The sequence below is a fragment of the Belonocnema kinseyi genome, chromosome 2, assembly GCF_010883055.1.
Source record: "Belonocnema kinseyi isolate 2016_QV_RU_SX_M_011 chromosome 2, B_treatae_v1, whole genome shotgun sequence".
NCBI lineage: Eukaryota > Metazoa > Arthropoda > Insecta > Hymenoptera > Cynipidae > Belonocnema > Belonocnema kinseyi.
In genome coordinates, this window is record NC_046658.1 from 134,244,490 (window position 1) to 134,262,221 (window position 17,732).

At 28.5% G+C, this 17,732-nt stretch overlaps 1 protein-coding gene across 4 annotated transcripts in view; it reads right to left on the reverse strand.

Annotated features, from left to right (window-relative positions):
* LOC117168279 (sodium/hydrogen exchanger 9B2) overlaps positions 1 to 17,732 on the reverse strand; it is a 234,645-nt gene that overhangs the window by 110,839 nt on the left and 106,074 nt on the right. For all 4 annotated transcript variants that reach the window (XM_033353796.1, XM_033353794.1, XM_033353795.1 and 1 more), the window contains one exon: positions 13,987 to 14,251. In XM_033353796.1, the coding sequence (XP_033209687.1) occupies positions 13,987 to 14,251 (265 nt within the window). The remainder of the gene's footprint in view (positions 1 to 13,986; positions 14,252 to 17,732) is intronic.

Sequence of the window (17,732 nt, forward strand, 5' to 3'; positions counted from 1 at the left end):
CAACAAATCAGCACAAAGCTGGAACCCCCCACGGTGACGTCATAAATATGCCCCCCTTTAAAAGTTAAAATTTGTTCGTCGATTTAATTATATTTTAACAGACTTTACAGCCAAAAATTCTAACTCACAAAACAGAGAAAATCGAGCGCTTTTTAATGAAACGATAAATTCTCAATTGAGAAATACGATTTCTTAACTGAATAGTTGAATTTCCAAAAAAAAAAATTAATTTTGGGTCAAACAGTAGTAGTAGTAGTAAAAAATACTTGAATTTTGAAAGTTCAGCGAAGAATTTTCAATCCAGCAGGACAAATTTTCAACAAAGTAATATATAGTAAAATTCTTCATATAAAATGACAAATTTTCAGAAAAATAATTAAATTTAAGACAGGGGCGTTGAGTTTTTAAATAATATCTAAATTTTTAAGAAAGTAGTCCAATTTTCCACAAAAAGAGTGTTAAAAGCGAAATCCAACTTTCAACCAAGTAGTATAATTTTCAAATCACAAAGAGTATTTTTAACGAAAAATTTAATAATTTGATATTAAAAAAAATTCAATTTTAGGTGCAAAAAGTATAATTTTACCACGAAAGATATTAATTTATTATATAAAATGATCAAGAGTTAGATCAAATAAAAAATCAAATTCTTAACGAACATTGTAGCAGTTGAAATATCAACTAAAAAATATTTTTCTCTTAAACAAAAACAGTTAAATATCCAACCAAAACAGATTAATTTTGAACTAAGCATTTAAATATTCAACAAAAAAAGATCAAATTTCTACTAAAAGAGATGGAGTTTTCGACAAAAAACGATTATTCATTCTGGAGATAAACAGAATTTTAACAAAATTGTTAAACTGGTAAAAGAAAAAGGCCAATTCTCTAAAATACAGTTGAATTTTCTGCAAAAAATATAAATTCTCGGTCCAAAAATTAATTTTTAACCAAAAATAGAATTTTTGACCAAAATGAAGAAAGTTTCAAGCCAAAAAATTTCATTTTCAACCATATAGTTGTACTAACAACATTTTCTACTAAGAAGGATGTTTCAGTTCAGGAGAAAAATTTAGACAAATTATGGAATTTCGAAAAAAAGTGAATTTTCTAGAAAACGTTTGCAATTTCAATCCGTAAATATGTATTTTCAACCATAATTTCATGTTCATCTAAGAAGCTGATTTTTAAAGAAATAGTGTAATTTAAATTTTCAGTTAGAATTCATTTTAAACAAAAAAGCGTACTTTCAAAGAAAATTATTACATTATCACCAACCCAAAAGATTGAAATTCAATTAATAGAGATGATTTTTAATCAATTGCTTCTACTCAGAGTCAAGTGTTTGCATGTTTAATACAAAAAATTGAATTTGTACCAAAAAAAGAATTTTAAATATTAAATAAATTCTTAAACAAATTGTTAATTTTGCAACTAAGGATTATTAATAATCTACCAGTATTAGAAGTTCAATTTTTATATGAACAAATTAATTTTTAATGGCATTTTTAAAGTTTTAGCTGAAGAGATGATTTTTTTAATTCCAGAAAGTAATATTTCCATAAAAAGATAGGATTTTTCAGCAACATATATTAATTTTTCGCTTAATAGATGAATTTATAATTAAAAAGATAATATTTTTTCAACCAAATGGTGGATTTTTTACCAAAAGGACAAACTTTCAACCTGAAAGTCTAATAGTAAAAATTTCCGTAATAAAATTATTTTTAAATAAAAATAAAACCAAATTTTATTAACATAGTTCAATTTTCAACCAGTAAAATTTTGTTTTGGATTAAATGACAGTTTTTGATTGAAAAAAGCGGTTGAAAAGAAGGTGCTTTTAGATATTTTTGAAACGAATCTGAAGACATTTTCGGTTTTTCGATCGGACCAGAAGTTTATTTTTAATTCTTTGAAAAGCTTGAATCTATTAAAAAATTGTACAATTGCTTAGAAAATGGCTTGAAAAGAAATGACTATGAGGTATATTTACGCAAATTTTAAACTGCGTAATGGCTTAAAAAAGAACCCACATTTAGATGTTTTTGAGATGAAGCTCTTTTATAATTATAATTCAAAAGTTTGAAATTTATAGATATACGAAACAAAAGGGTTACAATCTTTTGTTAAAAGGTAAGGAGAAGATTGTTTTGTGCATTTAGGCATTCTTCAGGTCGATCGAAAACTAGCTCAAAATGCTTTTCTGATAGGGCGCAAAAAACAACTAGAATGTTTTTTATGGAAATTTCCATATAATTTCTTTAAACGTTTTGAACAACTTTGTCAATAACAATTAAAAATTTGTATAAAGTTTTGTAGGGCCTTGGTTAAAGTATTAAATTTTCGACTGGTCATTCTAACCTCAGCTGTGAAAATGCTTCGAATTTCCAGTCGCGCATCCTTGTAAGAATGTTAAGAGGCTTTCTCGTACAACGAAGTGCAAGTGTGGTTTTGATGATCCTTACACGCTTGTATACTTTATGTAGCGAACGCGAACCAATCACGCGAAGCCCCCTCCCACTGGCATCGAAAAAACGATCCTCGTTACGCAACCCCCACTCACCTGCGTCGTGAGTGATGCGCCGCCGCCAAAACGAAGTCCATGAAACTACGGTCCCCCAGTTCTTCACTCATCGGTCTTTTTCGTTCAATTTTTGCTTTTACAAATTATCAGTCATTCAACATACACACAGTATTACTATTAATGTAGCAGTCTTAAAAATTAAATTAGACATGGATCCGGAAATGAAATTAGAAACGTAAATTTTATTCATATTTAACTATAATAAGACACAATTAGAAATATTCTGTTAAGTTCGACGTTAACTAGGTGCCCAGTTTGACACTCTGAAATATCTGGAAATAAACTGCTGTAAAATTTGCCATTTTTTTGTATTGCAAAACTTTCCGCATAACTTTTATAGCCTTGTATAATTTAAATTCCTTACACTCATGGAAATAGTATTGTTTTTGTACATTTTTAATACGTTTAAAAATAAAATTCATAACTTTTTTAGGGATTTTATTCAATAGGTTATAAATATTTTAATGAATTTGGACAAATTGTTGGAGGTGTTGAGGATGAGGAGGTGAGGAGGAGGATATAAACTCCGATTTCATGAATGAACAGCCAGTTTTACTGTGTCAGTGACAAGATGGCTTCCACATGTTCAAATTGTTCTTTAATTTATTCAAGGCTTGATAATTTAAAAAGACATGAGAAATAGTATTATTTGGCCAAGAATCATGAGCAGGATATTATAAATATAAATATAAATGCGAGAGGTTGGTATTGTTGAATAATTCTTTTTAGGTTAGTAACTAGTTAAACGTAATAAAATTAACACTTTGAAATTATTTATTCAAGATTCCCTATCATCAATATTTTTTTAACATTAATGAAATAGCAACACCACTGTAAAAAATAAGCAGTAAGTTTTAATATTCGATATATAATTTAAATGTCTATTGTAATGAACTAAGTTATATAAATTTAATTTGCAAAAATTTATTTGCATTTATTGATTCTCCTCACATGAATTTATTGTAATTTAGAAGATTAGCTTATGCAACAGAAGATTTAGTCAGTTGGTTCTCATTTATATTTTTTAATAATTGATTTCTCTTGTGAGAAGACGTCGCACCTAATACGCCACACAGCGGCCTAGTACAGAAATAATATTCACTGTGACTTGCATGCATTGTTACTTAAAAGATGACGTAAAGATATCACTAGATGTCACTTCACGATAAGCATTTTTATTGCATCAGATTTCTTCATTATTGAGTATTGATTTTAAGACTTAAATAAAGTTGATGTATGAGGATGGTGATTTATCAAGCTCAGCGTAGAATACAGCACTTTTACATCTAAATCTCATATTTTTCAGTAGTTACTAAATTGTTATTTTTTCGTATTCTCCTCCTCCTCCTTCTCCTCATCATCTTCATCATCATCCTCTATTTACAACTAGAAGCACCAATAAAAAATCAGCTTATCTGATTGTGGCGCACTCTAGGATAATCTTTGCTAACCCAGGTTCTCGTTTTAGTCAAAGAAACTTGCGTTTACTTAGTTGGAATAGTTGAATCAACTATAGATTCATTACTCTGGTAACTTAAAATCCTTTCCCCTTTAAATGGGTATATTTATTTCAAATTTTTGAAAAAGTTTGTTCTAAGAAAAAAAAACAAGATCCTTTGCTTTTATATATAATAGCTGGTTTGAATATACGTAGTCAATATTTCACTATGTAATTTTCAATGTTTGATTCACAGTGTCCTTGAATTCGATTTAATTCTTTTAAGTCAGTAAATTGAATCTTTTCAGCAGATTATTCTATTATGTGAAAAAAGAATTCAACCTTTCTTACAGTCAACTCTAATAATAATTTAGCTGATTTATTGTATAGAGGAGGTGAAGAAAGAGAAGCTGGAAAAGAAGGATGGAAATGAGTAGGTAGAGGAGCAGGAGTAGGAGGAGGAGGAGGAGGAGGAGGAGGAGAAGGAGAAGATCATAAACAAATTTTATATAGTTGAATTCATTCGCTGAAATATGCTGAGATTTGTAAATGGTCTAAAGTTGCTCAGTCGCAAACCCGTCTGAAATATTGAAAATTTTAGAAAATTATTTTAGAATTAAAATGTTTGTTTCAAACATCCCTCTCTTCACCTCTCTCTTTTCTCTCTCTAACATACACATGCTGCAGATCATTTTCCTCTAATTATCTACTAAAATATCTCCCTCTTTGTTGCGTAGTAAAAATTTGATAACGTCATTAAGAATATTCTGGAAACATAGCCTGCAGCTTTTGCGTCTTTAACGAATCTATTATCTATCAAGAAGCAATAAATCATCCTTTTTTCTCACAATAACCTTGAACCTGTTTACAGGAATTTGGATCGAGACTGTTGCGCAATCTTAACGTCATCAGCACCCATCCGAAATGTTCTCGAAGTTTAGCAAAGACACGAACCACTTTTTTCCAGAAAATTTAGCCCGAACACGAACCACTACAGATGGAAGCTTCTCTATTGCGGTAAAGTAGGAACCTTGCGTCAGTACGCAAAAGAACTCTTTTCAAATGTGTTCACATATAAAAAAATTAGTCCGTTTGGTGGCAAGCACACAACGCGTTTGTTTCCAAAAAATGGCATGCATATTTTGCATCTCAATTTTAATGATGCAGTAGAAAAAAAATTTAAACAGATTGGATATGTTTCAACAATTTGTACAATAATAATTTGAGGAGAAAAGTGTTTTTAAACAGTCGGCTTCGCTACGAGTGTGACAAGAACTTGTTATCTCAATTTGAGTCAGTGGGATTTCACTGTGAGTGAGTGAGACACTTATATCTATCAGTGGATCAATTAATTTTGAAAATTCCTGAAGAAATTACTTCATTTTAATTTACCAACAGTTGAAAACATATACTTGTTTCTACATGTTTGGTTTAAAATTTATCTTTCTGAATAAAAGTTCAACTTTTTTGCTGATAATAATTTTGTGTTTAAAAAAAACATTATATACTTAAAAATATTATATTTTCCATAGAAAAATTCCCCTATATTTCCCCTTCAATTTAAATATTGACCGCTGTAATTTCTGGAGTAGTCTGCAAAATAAAATGTCTGAATTTTTAAATATTTTTCAACCAATGGGATTAAAAAAGTAACATCATAAAAACAATATAAGAACATGTCAATATTTATATTGTATTGCTTATATGACAATGTTGTTATATTGATATTATGTTCTTCCTTCTTTCATACCATTGGTTAAAAAATATATATAGAAAAATGAAAATATTGAATTTTTCAGTCTACTGCAGGATTTGCAGCAGTTCAATATTTAAATTTAAGAATAATAGTTGAATTTTTAAACGAAAAAAGTAGTTCGAATATCATTAGAAATTTCATATTTAATGACCAAAGTTTATTGTGTCACATTTGAAAATTTTAAATATGAAAGTGGCATTTCTGAAAATACGAAATAATAATTCAATTAGAACATTAAATAAGGAAATCGGATTAGAGGTTAGGAGTTTGTTGAAAAAGAGCGCGAGCTTACAAAAAGTTTAAAAGCTGTAACGCATGCAAATTAGGAAGAACTAAATATTTAACCACGTATTCTAGATAATTTTCTCAAAGATAAGTAAGGCACCGTAATAAATTAGAAGTCCAAAACAGAATACGTCATCTTTTCTATATAATTGTAAGTGTATGTACCCAGTGAGCAAAAAACTTGGCGACGTCTTTAAAACATCGTTACGACATTTTTACGACATACTATGTCCATGTAGTTAAGGTGTCTTTACAATATCGTAAATAAGTCTTATGATCTGACGATATCTTTACGATATCGCAAAGACACATAAACGACATTGACATAGGATGTCGTAAAGATGTCGTAAATATGTCGTAAAGATGTCGTAATTATGTCGTGAAGACGTCGCCAAATTTTGTGGTCACTGGGTATTCTTGTGCCTGTATTTCTCACTTTAGATATTCCAAATATTCTATATACGTTTTTATCATACAGTCTGTAACATATACGATATTTCTTCGAATCTGAGTAATGTGTTAAATTATTTTAAAAAAAAGATGGACTGAGAGAAATTGTATTTGCAAACGGAGGTTAGGAAATAATAAGGAAGCCAGCACACCTGATCCTCGCGCATGCGCAGATATACGAGGTATCACTGCATCGCACGAATTACGACAGTAAAACGATGAAGTTATTTTTTTAATAATATTAATGAATAAAATAATAGATTCTAATCACAAATAAACGCCTGAGTATTAAAAAGTTATCCTGCTGAGCAGGTAACAAAATGGTTTATATTTTTTTTTTACTCCGAAACTGTTTAAGCAATATCTCTGATGACGATTTTGTTGTCAAAATTTACTTTTGAGTTTTATTATCTATCTATCAAATAATGTATAATAACTAGAGTCGAAATATAAGCACAAATTTGACGCTCCAAGTGGAAGTATTGTCCGTCCCTAATTTGCAGCTGCATATTCTACTAGCTCCTACATACCCAGTGGGCACAAAGTTTGGCGACGTCTTCACAACATCGTTACGACATCTTTACGATAACTTTACGAAATCCTATGTCCATGTCGATACGGTGTTTTTACGATATCGTAAATAAATCGCATGATCTGACGATGTCTTCACGATATCGTAAAGACAGCGAAACGACATGGACATAGGATGTCGTAAAGTTGTCGTAAAGATGTCGTAACGATGTCGTAAAGACGTCGCCAAATTTTGTGCCCACTGAGTAGCCACTCCTAAATATATATTATAATTGTATTTTTCTTCTGTATAAGCTTCAGTCCCTACATTGTAGATCTTGCCTCTATATTCTCGAGTTTTACTTATGCCTCCTTTAAAGCTCAATATTCTCTATACAATTTTTAAATTCTCTTTTAACGCTCTTAAATATTAACGCACAAAATAAGTGGCGTCGTTCCCAGCAGGCACAAAAATTGGCGACGTCTTTGCGACATCGTTACGACATCTTTAAACAACTTTACAATATCCTATGTCTATGTCGTTAAGGTGTCTTTACGATATCGTAAATAAGTCGTATGAATAGACGATGTCCTTACGATATCGCGAAGACACAGAAACGACATAGACATAGGATGTCATAAAGATGTCGCAAATACGTCGCAAAATGTTGTGCCCACTGGGTTGCCTCGACACCTGCACCCTCGTGATAGATACTTTCTTGTTTTTTTTTTTTTTCTAAAATTCCATCACTACAGTTTGTGAAAGCAACCGTTTAATTGGTTTTAAATAATAAATATTAAAATGATAATATCAAAATGTCTTCAAGAGGAAAGAAGTTTGCCCTAATCTGGTGGCTGCAAGCAAAAGGAAAAATGCAAACCAGCGCTAAGATTTTAAAGATAGTTATAAAGAACTCAGATCCGAAACCCTCCAAAAAAGGTATTAAACAAACGAGAAGAAACGTAAAAAGAAAAAGGTAAAAAAGATACACATTTTTTGTATTGAGTTTTTCCTGTACTACAAAAAATAACTCCACTTTAGTTAGCACAGATTCTGAAGAAATAGATTCTCCTTTCACATGATTTTCTTTTGAATTTAATAATCACGAAATTGAATGGTTTCAGAATAAAAATTTAGAAAATAGGGCAATGTCGAAACCTTAAAAATTAAATATTTTAATATTAGACCACTGAAAATTATTTTTACCTAAAAGCATTCAAAATTAAATAATAAAAAATTGCTCTCGAGAAATACGGCGATTTCAAATGTAGGTCCCTGCTGATTTTAAATGGATTCGGTCAGCCATGATTGTTATTCGTACGTGATTCTCCAAAAAAACCAACGTTGATTACAATTTATTTTTAACCACTATCAATAAGATCGCCGATGGTCATAAAAATATACTCGCAAGTTTGAGCGCGCGACTGTTGGTTCTTGCGCTTCGCGCTCGATAATGTATTTAACTCGCGCTACGTGCTCGACTTTTCTGCATAGACTATTTAAATCTAAAGGTAAAAGTATCGACAACAATAATTTAATGATTGTGAATTCTCTGTTGTTAAAACTCCTTTGGCTTTAACGAACACATTCTAATCACATATCTCGCGCTTCGCACTCGAGTTTATCCCTGAAATTTTATATCATTCCCATTAATGTATATTATTATAACTCGTAACTTGTATTGGTATTAAAACAGACGAAATTTCATTGTACCGTTTAAAAAAAATATTTTTTGCAAATCATTTTGAATTCACCCTAAATTATTATTAGTTTATCCTAAATTTTTTTACATTCTGCTAAATGACTCAATTTTATTCATTCGATAAAGCTTGTTAACATTTGTCTTTCATTCATATTAAAGTCTTTAAAACTCACCCTAAATTTGGAGGCATTTGATCAAATTCTTTGGAAGCTTTTTTATTTTTTCCCTAATTAATTTTAAACTCATTTTTGAATTTATTAAATTATAATTGTACAAAATGTATAACTGATTTATTTTTAAAGTGGTTAGTTTAACTAAGTTCTACTACGGCTTCTACGTTTTTAATTTTTGAAAGAATGGTTGCGTATCAAATTCCTTGATTTAGAAAGTGCGCTTTTAATTCTTTGAATCATAATTTTTGTTTATTTTTCATGTTTTAAATTTAAAAATATAAATGAGAAAAAAGCCTTTTTGGAAACTAAAAAAAAAACTTGTAAATTTTGGTATGCTAAAAGTTAAAAAAACGGCCTGTCGTATGAAAAAAATAGGTAAAGGGAATTTTGTAACTACGTTTTGGAACATACGCCCTTATGAATATTTTTATTTGTCTTGTGCCGTTTCTCCAAACAGTCAATTTCATTATTTATAATGTTATTTTTTACGATTAAAACGAAAACCACGCGTTTAATCAAGAAATTATTTCTGAAAAAATTTAAGATTTTTTTGTGTTAAACAACCTTTCTCTTATACCTTGTGTCATTTTACCAAAAAAGTATTTTTTTTAATGTTGCTATTCACGATTAAAATAGAAACTAGCAATCATATAAAAAACCATTATTAAAAATTGTGTCCTACAAAAAAGTGATTCATAACAAATTTTTTGATATTTTTTAGGTGCATAATGTTTGCCTCATAATTTTTTCTACCTTGCATAGTTTCACAACAAAATTCAATTTTTTATTACTTTTTGTTTGATCAAAATTTGAATTAGAAATTTTTCGAAAAAATTCAAAAAGTTGTTATGATAATCTTGTAGGGCTTTCGAAAATTAACATTTTACTTTTCAAGTACTATGAACATTTGTACAGAGAATTTTTGAATCATGAAAAAATGTGGTCTCAAAAACTTTCAAAATACGCTCACTTTTAGAATTTTTATCCAAAATGGCTGACCAACGAGCTTGGCATTTATATTAGGACACTAAAAGAGTGTATCGAAGGAAAATCTCATAGATTATTTTGTTCATAAGTAATCGTGCTCATAGGCAGACAGACATAAAGACAGTCACATTCGTAAAAACCTATTTTTCGTATTCAAGAGGTTTCAAAACGTGAATTTTTGACAAAAACTGGGGGGGGGGGGTCAAATTTTACACAAATCGAATACCTTCTCTAATGAGAATGTAAAAACTGCTTCTTCAAAATGTCCTATTTTTAAACAAATTTATTTATATATGCCAAGAGGTCGATCACTCCAATATTCCTGATACATTCACTGAATACCCCCGTCCGCGTATTATTTCAATATTCTTAGTATTCTTGATATTCTTCATAATTTCAAATATTTTTGATATTCGAAAATATTTCGAAATATCCCTAAATCTTCACGAACATTCTGACATATTCCTCAAATTCCCTTTGCGCTTTACAAGTTTGTTATGATTCCAAATCATTTAAGATAATTGTAAAAAATGTCAAAAATGTCAATGTTTAAGTATTTGAAAGGATTTTAATGAATTTCAAATTGATTCAACGGGATTTAAAAATTCTTTTAAATTAAAAAAGATTAAAGTTTATGAATTAATTTGAAAATATTTTAAGTAATTTTAAAGAATTTAAAAAGTTTTGGTAAGAATTCCAAAAAGTATAAGAATTTTCAAGAGATTTTAGACTTTTAAATACTTTTTATGGGTTCAAGAGATTTTTAGTGATTTTAAGGGATTTTGTGGCAATTCAATCGATTTAATATCATTTAAAGAGTCTGTAAAGGAACTAAAAATATTACAAAGCATTCTAAATAATTAAAAAAAAAATTTTAAATAGTTTAAGGATCTTCATGTATTTAACAAATATTTTTATGTATTTAAAAAGATTTTCAGTAGTTTGAAGGGATTTAACGGGAGTTATTTTATTACCAAAATTTTTAAGTTTATAATCGAATTTCAAAACATTTCAAATGATTTAAAAGAGTTCAAACATTTTTAATGAATTTAAGGGATTTTAATTAAGTAATTTTTTTTAATTTTCAAGAAATTTTTGTAAAATTTAAATGAGTTTTAACATTTTAAAATCATTTTAAAATATAAATAATGTTCTTTAATTCTTTAAAGTTTGTTAAATCTTTTGAAATCTTCAGAAATTTGTGGAAATACTTTAAAATTGATTAAACTTCTGAAAATATATATTGAATTTTTTTAAATCTTTTAAACTATCTTGAAATATTTTTGGATTTAGTTTAAATCTTGTTTACGCACATAAAACATACACTAATAATTATGTAATTTTTCTAAAATCTAAAATCTTAGTACATATATTATTATAAGCGTAGAAAATATTTTTATAGAATGGGTCACAAAAATTCGCAGACCACCTTACACAGCTGTACGTTTTATAAAATAGTCAAAATAGAGACTTATTTTTTGTTTCTAATTTATCGCTCCACACTCTAACTTCATGTATAGAATAAAATTATTTGACGAAAAATTAACAAAATGGAGCAAGAAGAAGACATACTGACATTTGCGTAATGTTTCAAGTTTTTTTTTCACACGGAATAAAATGTCCTTGAAATTTTATGGAACTAATCTTATCGTAGAAGATACGCTGGGTAGTTTAATAAAAGTTATAATCGTCTTTGTTTTACATTACGTTGAACTAGTTCCGAAACTATACATATAAGTTCTTTAAAATCATAACCGAATCTTCGCCACAAAGAAATTAATTTTCTGTATTATTATATTATTACTATTATACTCTAATATTTGTTCACATGTTTAAGGACACCATTATTTACTATTACAAAATTACTACACTATTTATCATCGCACGCCATGAAACTTTTTATTCGCCGCGGGGGTTCGAACCCTATAAGTTTGAAACAATCCTAACGCCTAAATCCTCTCGGCTAGCCTAGCTTGAGGTATGCAAAAAAATCCGAAATATAAATTACAGCTCTGCAAGGCCATCTGCAAATTTTTGTGACCCATTCTGTAAAAAATGTTGCAACGTTTATAATAATACATTCACCGAAATGCCTTAAAAATTCTTGTAAATTTCTTAAAATGCCTTAAATTCATTAAAAATATCTTGAACTCTTTTAGATAATTCGAAAACTGTGGAATTCTATTATAAACTTAAAAAAAATTTAAATCAAATAACTCCCGTCAAATCCCTTAAAACTCCTAAAAATCTCTTTAAATACACAAAAATATTTTTAAATTACGTGAGGATCCTTAAACTCTTTTGTATTTTTAAAAAATTTTAAACTATATTAAATCGATTGAAATGCCATAAAATCCCTCAAAATGACTAAAAATCTTTTGAACTCATAAAAAGTATTTTAAATTCTTCACATTTTTTAAAATATTAAAATATTAAATTTTTTAAGATTTTTAAAAATCATTTTTAATAATTTGGAATCTTCAAAAACTTGTAGAGCGCAAAGGGAACTGGAATATGTCAGAATATTAGTGAATATTTCGGGATTTTGAAGAAACGATTTATTATTATTTTAACAACTTAACAAGTGTCGCTGACCAAATCCATTTGAAATCAGCAAGGACCTACACTTGAAATCGCAGAATTTCTCGAGAGGAAAATATGTTGTTTTTGAAAGAAAATTATACTTTTTTTCATGTGCTTAAAATTTGAAGAAAATTGGTTGAATTTGAGAAACTTTAATTAGCAATTTCAAGGTTCTGGAGTAGATTTTTTTTCATTTTTAATATTTATCATTTAAAATTATTGTTTAGTTTGAAAGCTTGTTTAGTATAATTAATTTCATTCTTTGATTTTATAACAATTCGCCTAATTAGCTTGAAGGTCAAACTATACTTTTGTTCTGTAATAACAATTTTAAATTCTAACATTTCAGAAACTTCAACTTCGAATGATTCAATTTAGTTTTCAATATAAAATCACCAAATATTGGTCACTTTGAATTTATAATTGTTTAAATTCAAAAGTTTGCAATTTTTAATTATTTCATTTCGAACGTTTTTAAATATAAAAGATTTCCAATGATCTAATCTTAAAATATTCATTTTTTAAGGTTTTGACATTGTCCTATTTTCTAATTTTTTAAACTAAAATCATTCAATTTTGTGATTCTTGAATTCAAAAGAAAATTGCCTGAAGGGGAAATCTATTTCTTAAGAATTTGTGGTTACTAATTTGGAATTATTTTTTGTGGTACAGGAGCAAAATTGAATGAAAATTTCTTCAGGAGTGGCTACCCAGTGGGCACAATAGTTGTCGACGTCTTTACGACATCGTTACGAAATCTTTACGACATTTTTACGACATCCTATGTCCATATCGTTAAGATGTCTTTACGATATCGTAAATAAGTTATATGATCTGACGATGTCTTTACGATATCGTAAAGACACAGAAACGACATAGACATAGGGTGTCGTAAAGATGTCGTAACGATGTCGTAACGACGTCGCCAAATTTTGTGCCCACTTGAAGCGTCAAAGTAGAGCTTATATTTTGACTCGGGGCGTTAAATTAGAAACAAAAACTGAGCCTCTATTTTGACGCGCAAAATGGAAGGTTTGGAAATTTGTACCCATAAGAGCACTAAAGTAGGGGCAAAAATTGTATAAGAATATTCTCTACTTTACAGCCTTAGCCCCTACAAATATTAGCGTGAAGAGTGTCAAAATAGGGCCTATATTTAGACTCGCGAAAACTCAAAAGAACATTATGAGCATCTATCAAATACTGTTTGTCTATCAAAGACAAATCTATGAAATAACGTGTTAGCCACTTATTTTAAGGCTTTTTTTGACTAAGAATTCCAAATTAATAATTGAAAATAAGTATTTATGGTTAGCTTTTCGTAACTTTACTAGTAATGGTCGGTTTACCGTGCAGTTCCAAGGGATAATTTTTTCTATTCTCCTGAAAAACCTCTGCAGAGTTTGAGATGAATGTGTGAGTTTTTAATTTAACCGGTTGGCGCGTATATTAATTATGAATAAAGGGAATGACATTAAGGTTGGATGTTATAGCCATAAATTATCGGAAATTACCTTAGCCACGCCGTAACCTTTGCCGCGTAGGCGGAAGAGGCAGGGAACCACCACAGCCGGAGACACAGCAGCTATGATGCTACCAAGTAGGAAACCCCATACCCATGGCAGGCCCAATAAGTACCTTGTTAGCACAGCCACTACAGTTGCTTCTACGAACCAAGGTATCAAGCCTAACTTTGGCACAGTTATCTTCATGCTTTTTAAGGCTTTTGGATCCAGGTCTAAGCCTGCCCTCGTCAGGATTATCACCAAAGCAATTTTTCTGCAAAAGAAAGCAAAACCTCATCAGACAATATTCATCATTCCATGAAAAATTGTAGGATTCCGATATTTTAATACAAGAGATAAATTTAGAATTAAATTTTGAGCCAGAATTAAGCACTGTGAAAATAAGTATTATTACAGGGCTAATTTAAGGTACCACAAACAAAATTTTTGCGATGAGTTTTTTTTAAATCCCCTAGTCATTGTTGTTGACTTTCTGGTTGGCAGGATACTGCGTGAAATTGCTTCTAGTGGCTCTTTTCGTTATTTTTAATTTTCTATAATTTTTTTAATAGAAATTTCCAAATTAAAAATGTAGAGAATTCCTGAAAATAGAACCAAGAATCTAACGAAAAAATTAAGTCAACCACCAAAATTATCTATAATTATTTCAATTGAAATTTGAAAATGAGAATTGTGAAGAATTCCTGGAAATAGAACCAAGAATCTAAGGAAAAAATTGAGATAAACACTATACAATTTTCATATTGCAATCTGGAAAAAAACTTTTTCCTCTGTCTTTTCCCATAAAGAAGAAAAGAAAAAAATTCGTTTTCCCTTTGGAAAAAAGTAAAAAAGAGGGGGAAAAAATGAGAAGACAACCAACTAAATCCTCTTTTTTTTGTTCTTTTTTCTTTCTTTCTGTCGTCTGTTTTATTTTTATTGTTATCAAATCACTTTAAAAAAAACATTTGTATAAAATTTTTAGCCGGCAGGAATAGCACCCCAACCACTCTGCTCTCTCGCTGACACCTAAGAATCAATACCTAAGAATCAAGTGAAAATTCAAAAGACGTCCTATAATCAAGTTATTGTGAAGAATCCCTAAGAAGAAAAGAAAAAACTCGTTTTCCTCTTGGATACAAAATAAAAAAATGGAAAGAAAAATGACCTTTCACTTGATTTTCGGATGTTGATTCTTAGGTTTTAGCGAGAGAGCATTGTGGTTGCGGTGCTGTTCCTGTCAGCTGAAAATTTTATTTTATTTTTATTTGAATTTATTCATTTTTTAATTTATTCTTATTTAAAAAAAATTATTTTGCCTTGATAAGGGTGCTACATGAATGCCGAAATGTTGGTAAAAATATTTTAAACAAATGTTTTTTTTATTGTGATTTGATAATAATAAAAATAGAAAAGACGAAAAAAGAACGGAAAAAAAAGAGAAGGAAGGGGATTTTTTTGGTTGTCTTCTAATTTTTTTCTCTCTTTTTTATTGTTTTCCAAAAGAAAAACGACTTTTTTCTTCTCTTCTTTAAGGAGGAAAAAAGGGAAAAAGTTTTTTTTAGATGGCAATGGAAACATTTTATGGTGGTTGTCTAAATTTGTTCGTTAGACTCTGGGTTCTATTTTCGGGAATTTTCACATTAACTTGATTATTGGACGTTAAAAAAGATTTTTAATTTCTTTTTCTAAATTTCAAATGAGAAATTTTAATTCACTAAATTTATTTTTTAAAGATAATGTTTAAATTATGAATGATTCTTTGTTTAGAAGTTCTAAAATTATGTTCCTAAAATTTTGACCAAATTCTGTAAACAATACAAAATTTTGTATTCCTATCCCCTTGACAATATTAAATAAGTCTGTGTATTTATCTAATAATTAATTTCTGATGTTAGATTTTAATGATTACTGATTAAAAAATTGTCTGGAGAAACGAGAAAAAATCTGCTTTGGCCCGGATTTGAACCGAGAACGCCACTATTCCAAGAACTAATTACGCCACTAAGACCACAGAAAAAATTTTCTCGAATGTCCACAAGGTGACGCGTGTTTGCATCTGTGAAATTTTCATGATTAATTTAAATCTGAGTAAATTCACCGAATTTTAATATGATTTTGAATATTGTCGAATAGAGGCGTGTTCTTGGTTCAAATCTAGCCAGATGCAGATTTGTTTTCGTTTCTAGGAAAAATTATATGAAAAGTTCTCGGCTATATATAAATTTAGAAATTAATTAATTGATTAATTATGCTGGTACAAAAACTATAATTAATACTTAAATTTTATCTATTAACAGTGATTAGGAATTACCTGTACCACCAATTTAGTCAATTGAAATTTCCAGGTAATTTTATTGGATGATATCATTGATCTCGAAATGTTTTCAAACATTATTCATGAAAGAGAACATTTCAGCTGTAGAAATATTATTTAAGATTGAGAAATAAAACTTTTCTTTACATTTTTCTGACATACTATAATTTGTAAAATTTTGCACTCTTTCAAAGAGATAAGAAACATTAATTACGGATACATTATCGATAACGGGACCGAAAATATATAATATAATATATAAAATAAATAAATACATTTTTTTCTTCAAATTTAAGATTATTTTAGAAAATTTTTTAACAACTTCCACATATCTTTATAAATGATTTTATTTTTCTTGAATCTGTTCATCTTGCGAAAATTGAAAAATATTTCTTTACAAACCTAAAATTTCTTTTCAAAATTTTAGTAAATTATGTGAAATATTTTGAAATCTTTTCAAATTCATTCTTAATTTAATTTATCAAAATATCAGTGCCAAAATTAGAATTTCTAGAAAATTTCAAATAATTTAAATTTTATTATCAGTTTTATTGGAAAAAAATAATTTTAAGCATTAAAGGTTTCACAGAATTTTGGTAATTAGCAAACCATTTTGTTAATTTTCAAAGAATAAAAAAAAAATATTAGAAAAAGTTTGAACGAACCATATAATGAAAAATTATGATATAATATCTATAATAAATAAATCAATATTTTTTCAAATTTCAGCTGATTTTAGAAAATGCTGAAAAACTTCGAAATATCTTTTCAATTGATTCGATTTGTTCGCGAATCTTGTAATATTGCAAAACTGAAAAAGATTAATAAGTTATCTAAATGCCAGTGCCGAACGTCAACATTTCTGGAAAAATTCAAACTGATTTAGATTTTATTCTCAGTCTTATTGTGAAACATTAATTTTTAGCGTTAAAGGTTTTTAAAAATATCAGAAAATAACAAACCATTGTGGTAATTTTTCTAGGATTTAAAAAAATATTATAAAAACTTTAAACTATTTCAGAAGATATTTTGAAGTATTATAATTAAAAAAAAAATCAAAATGATTTTTTGAAAGGAATTCAAGACATTGAAAGGAAAAATTTAGATTTTTAATGATTTTGAATTCTTTTCTGGAAAAGATTTCGAAAAATTTTTAATAAAATTTCGATTTTTGAAAATTTCGAAATAAAAGTCTAAAGTTTCTTTTTTTAAATATTTTTAAAGGTTTTAAGATAATAAAAAAAATGTTTGAGATTACGGAAGACTTTCAAAATTATCAAAATCTTATGCCAAAGATTTCAAGAAATTTTCAGGAATAATTTGAGTAATTTTAATATATATTTAAGATTTTTTGATGTTTTCAAGAGATCCAAAATATTTCAAAACATTCAAAAATTTATAAACTTCTATTAAATTTTTTCTGAGCTTCAAAAAGTCC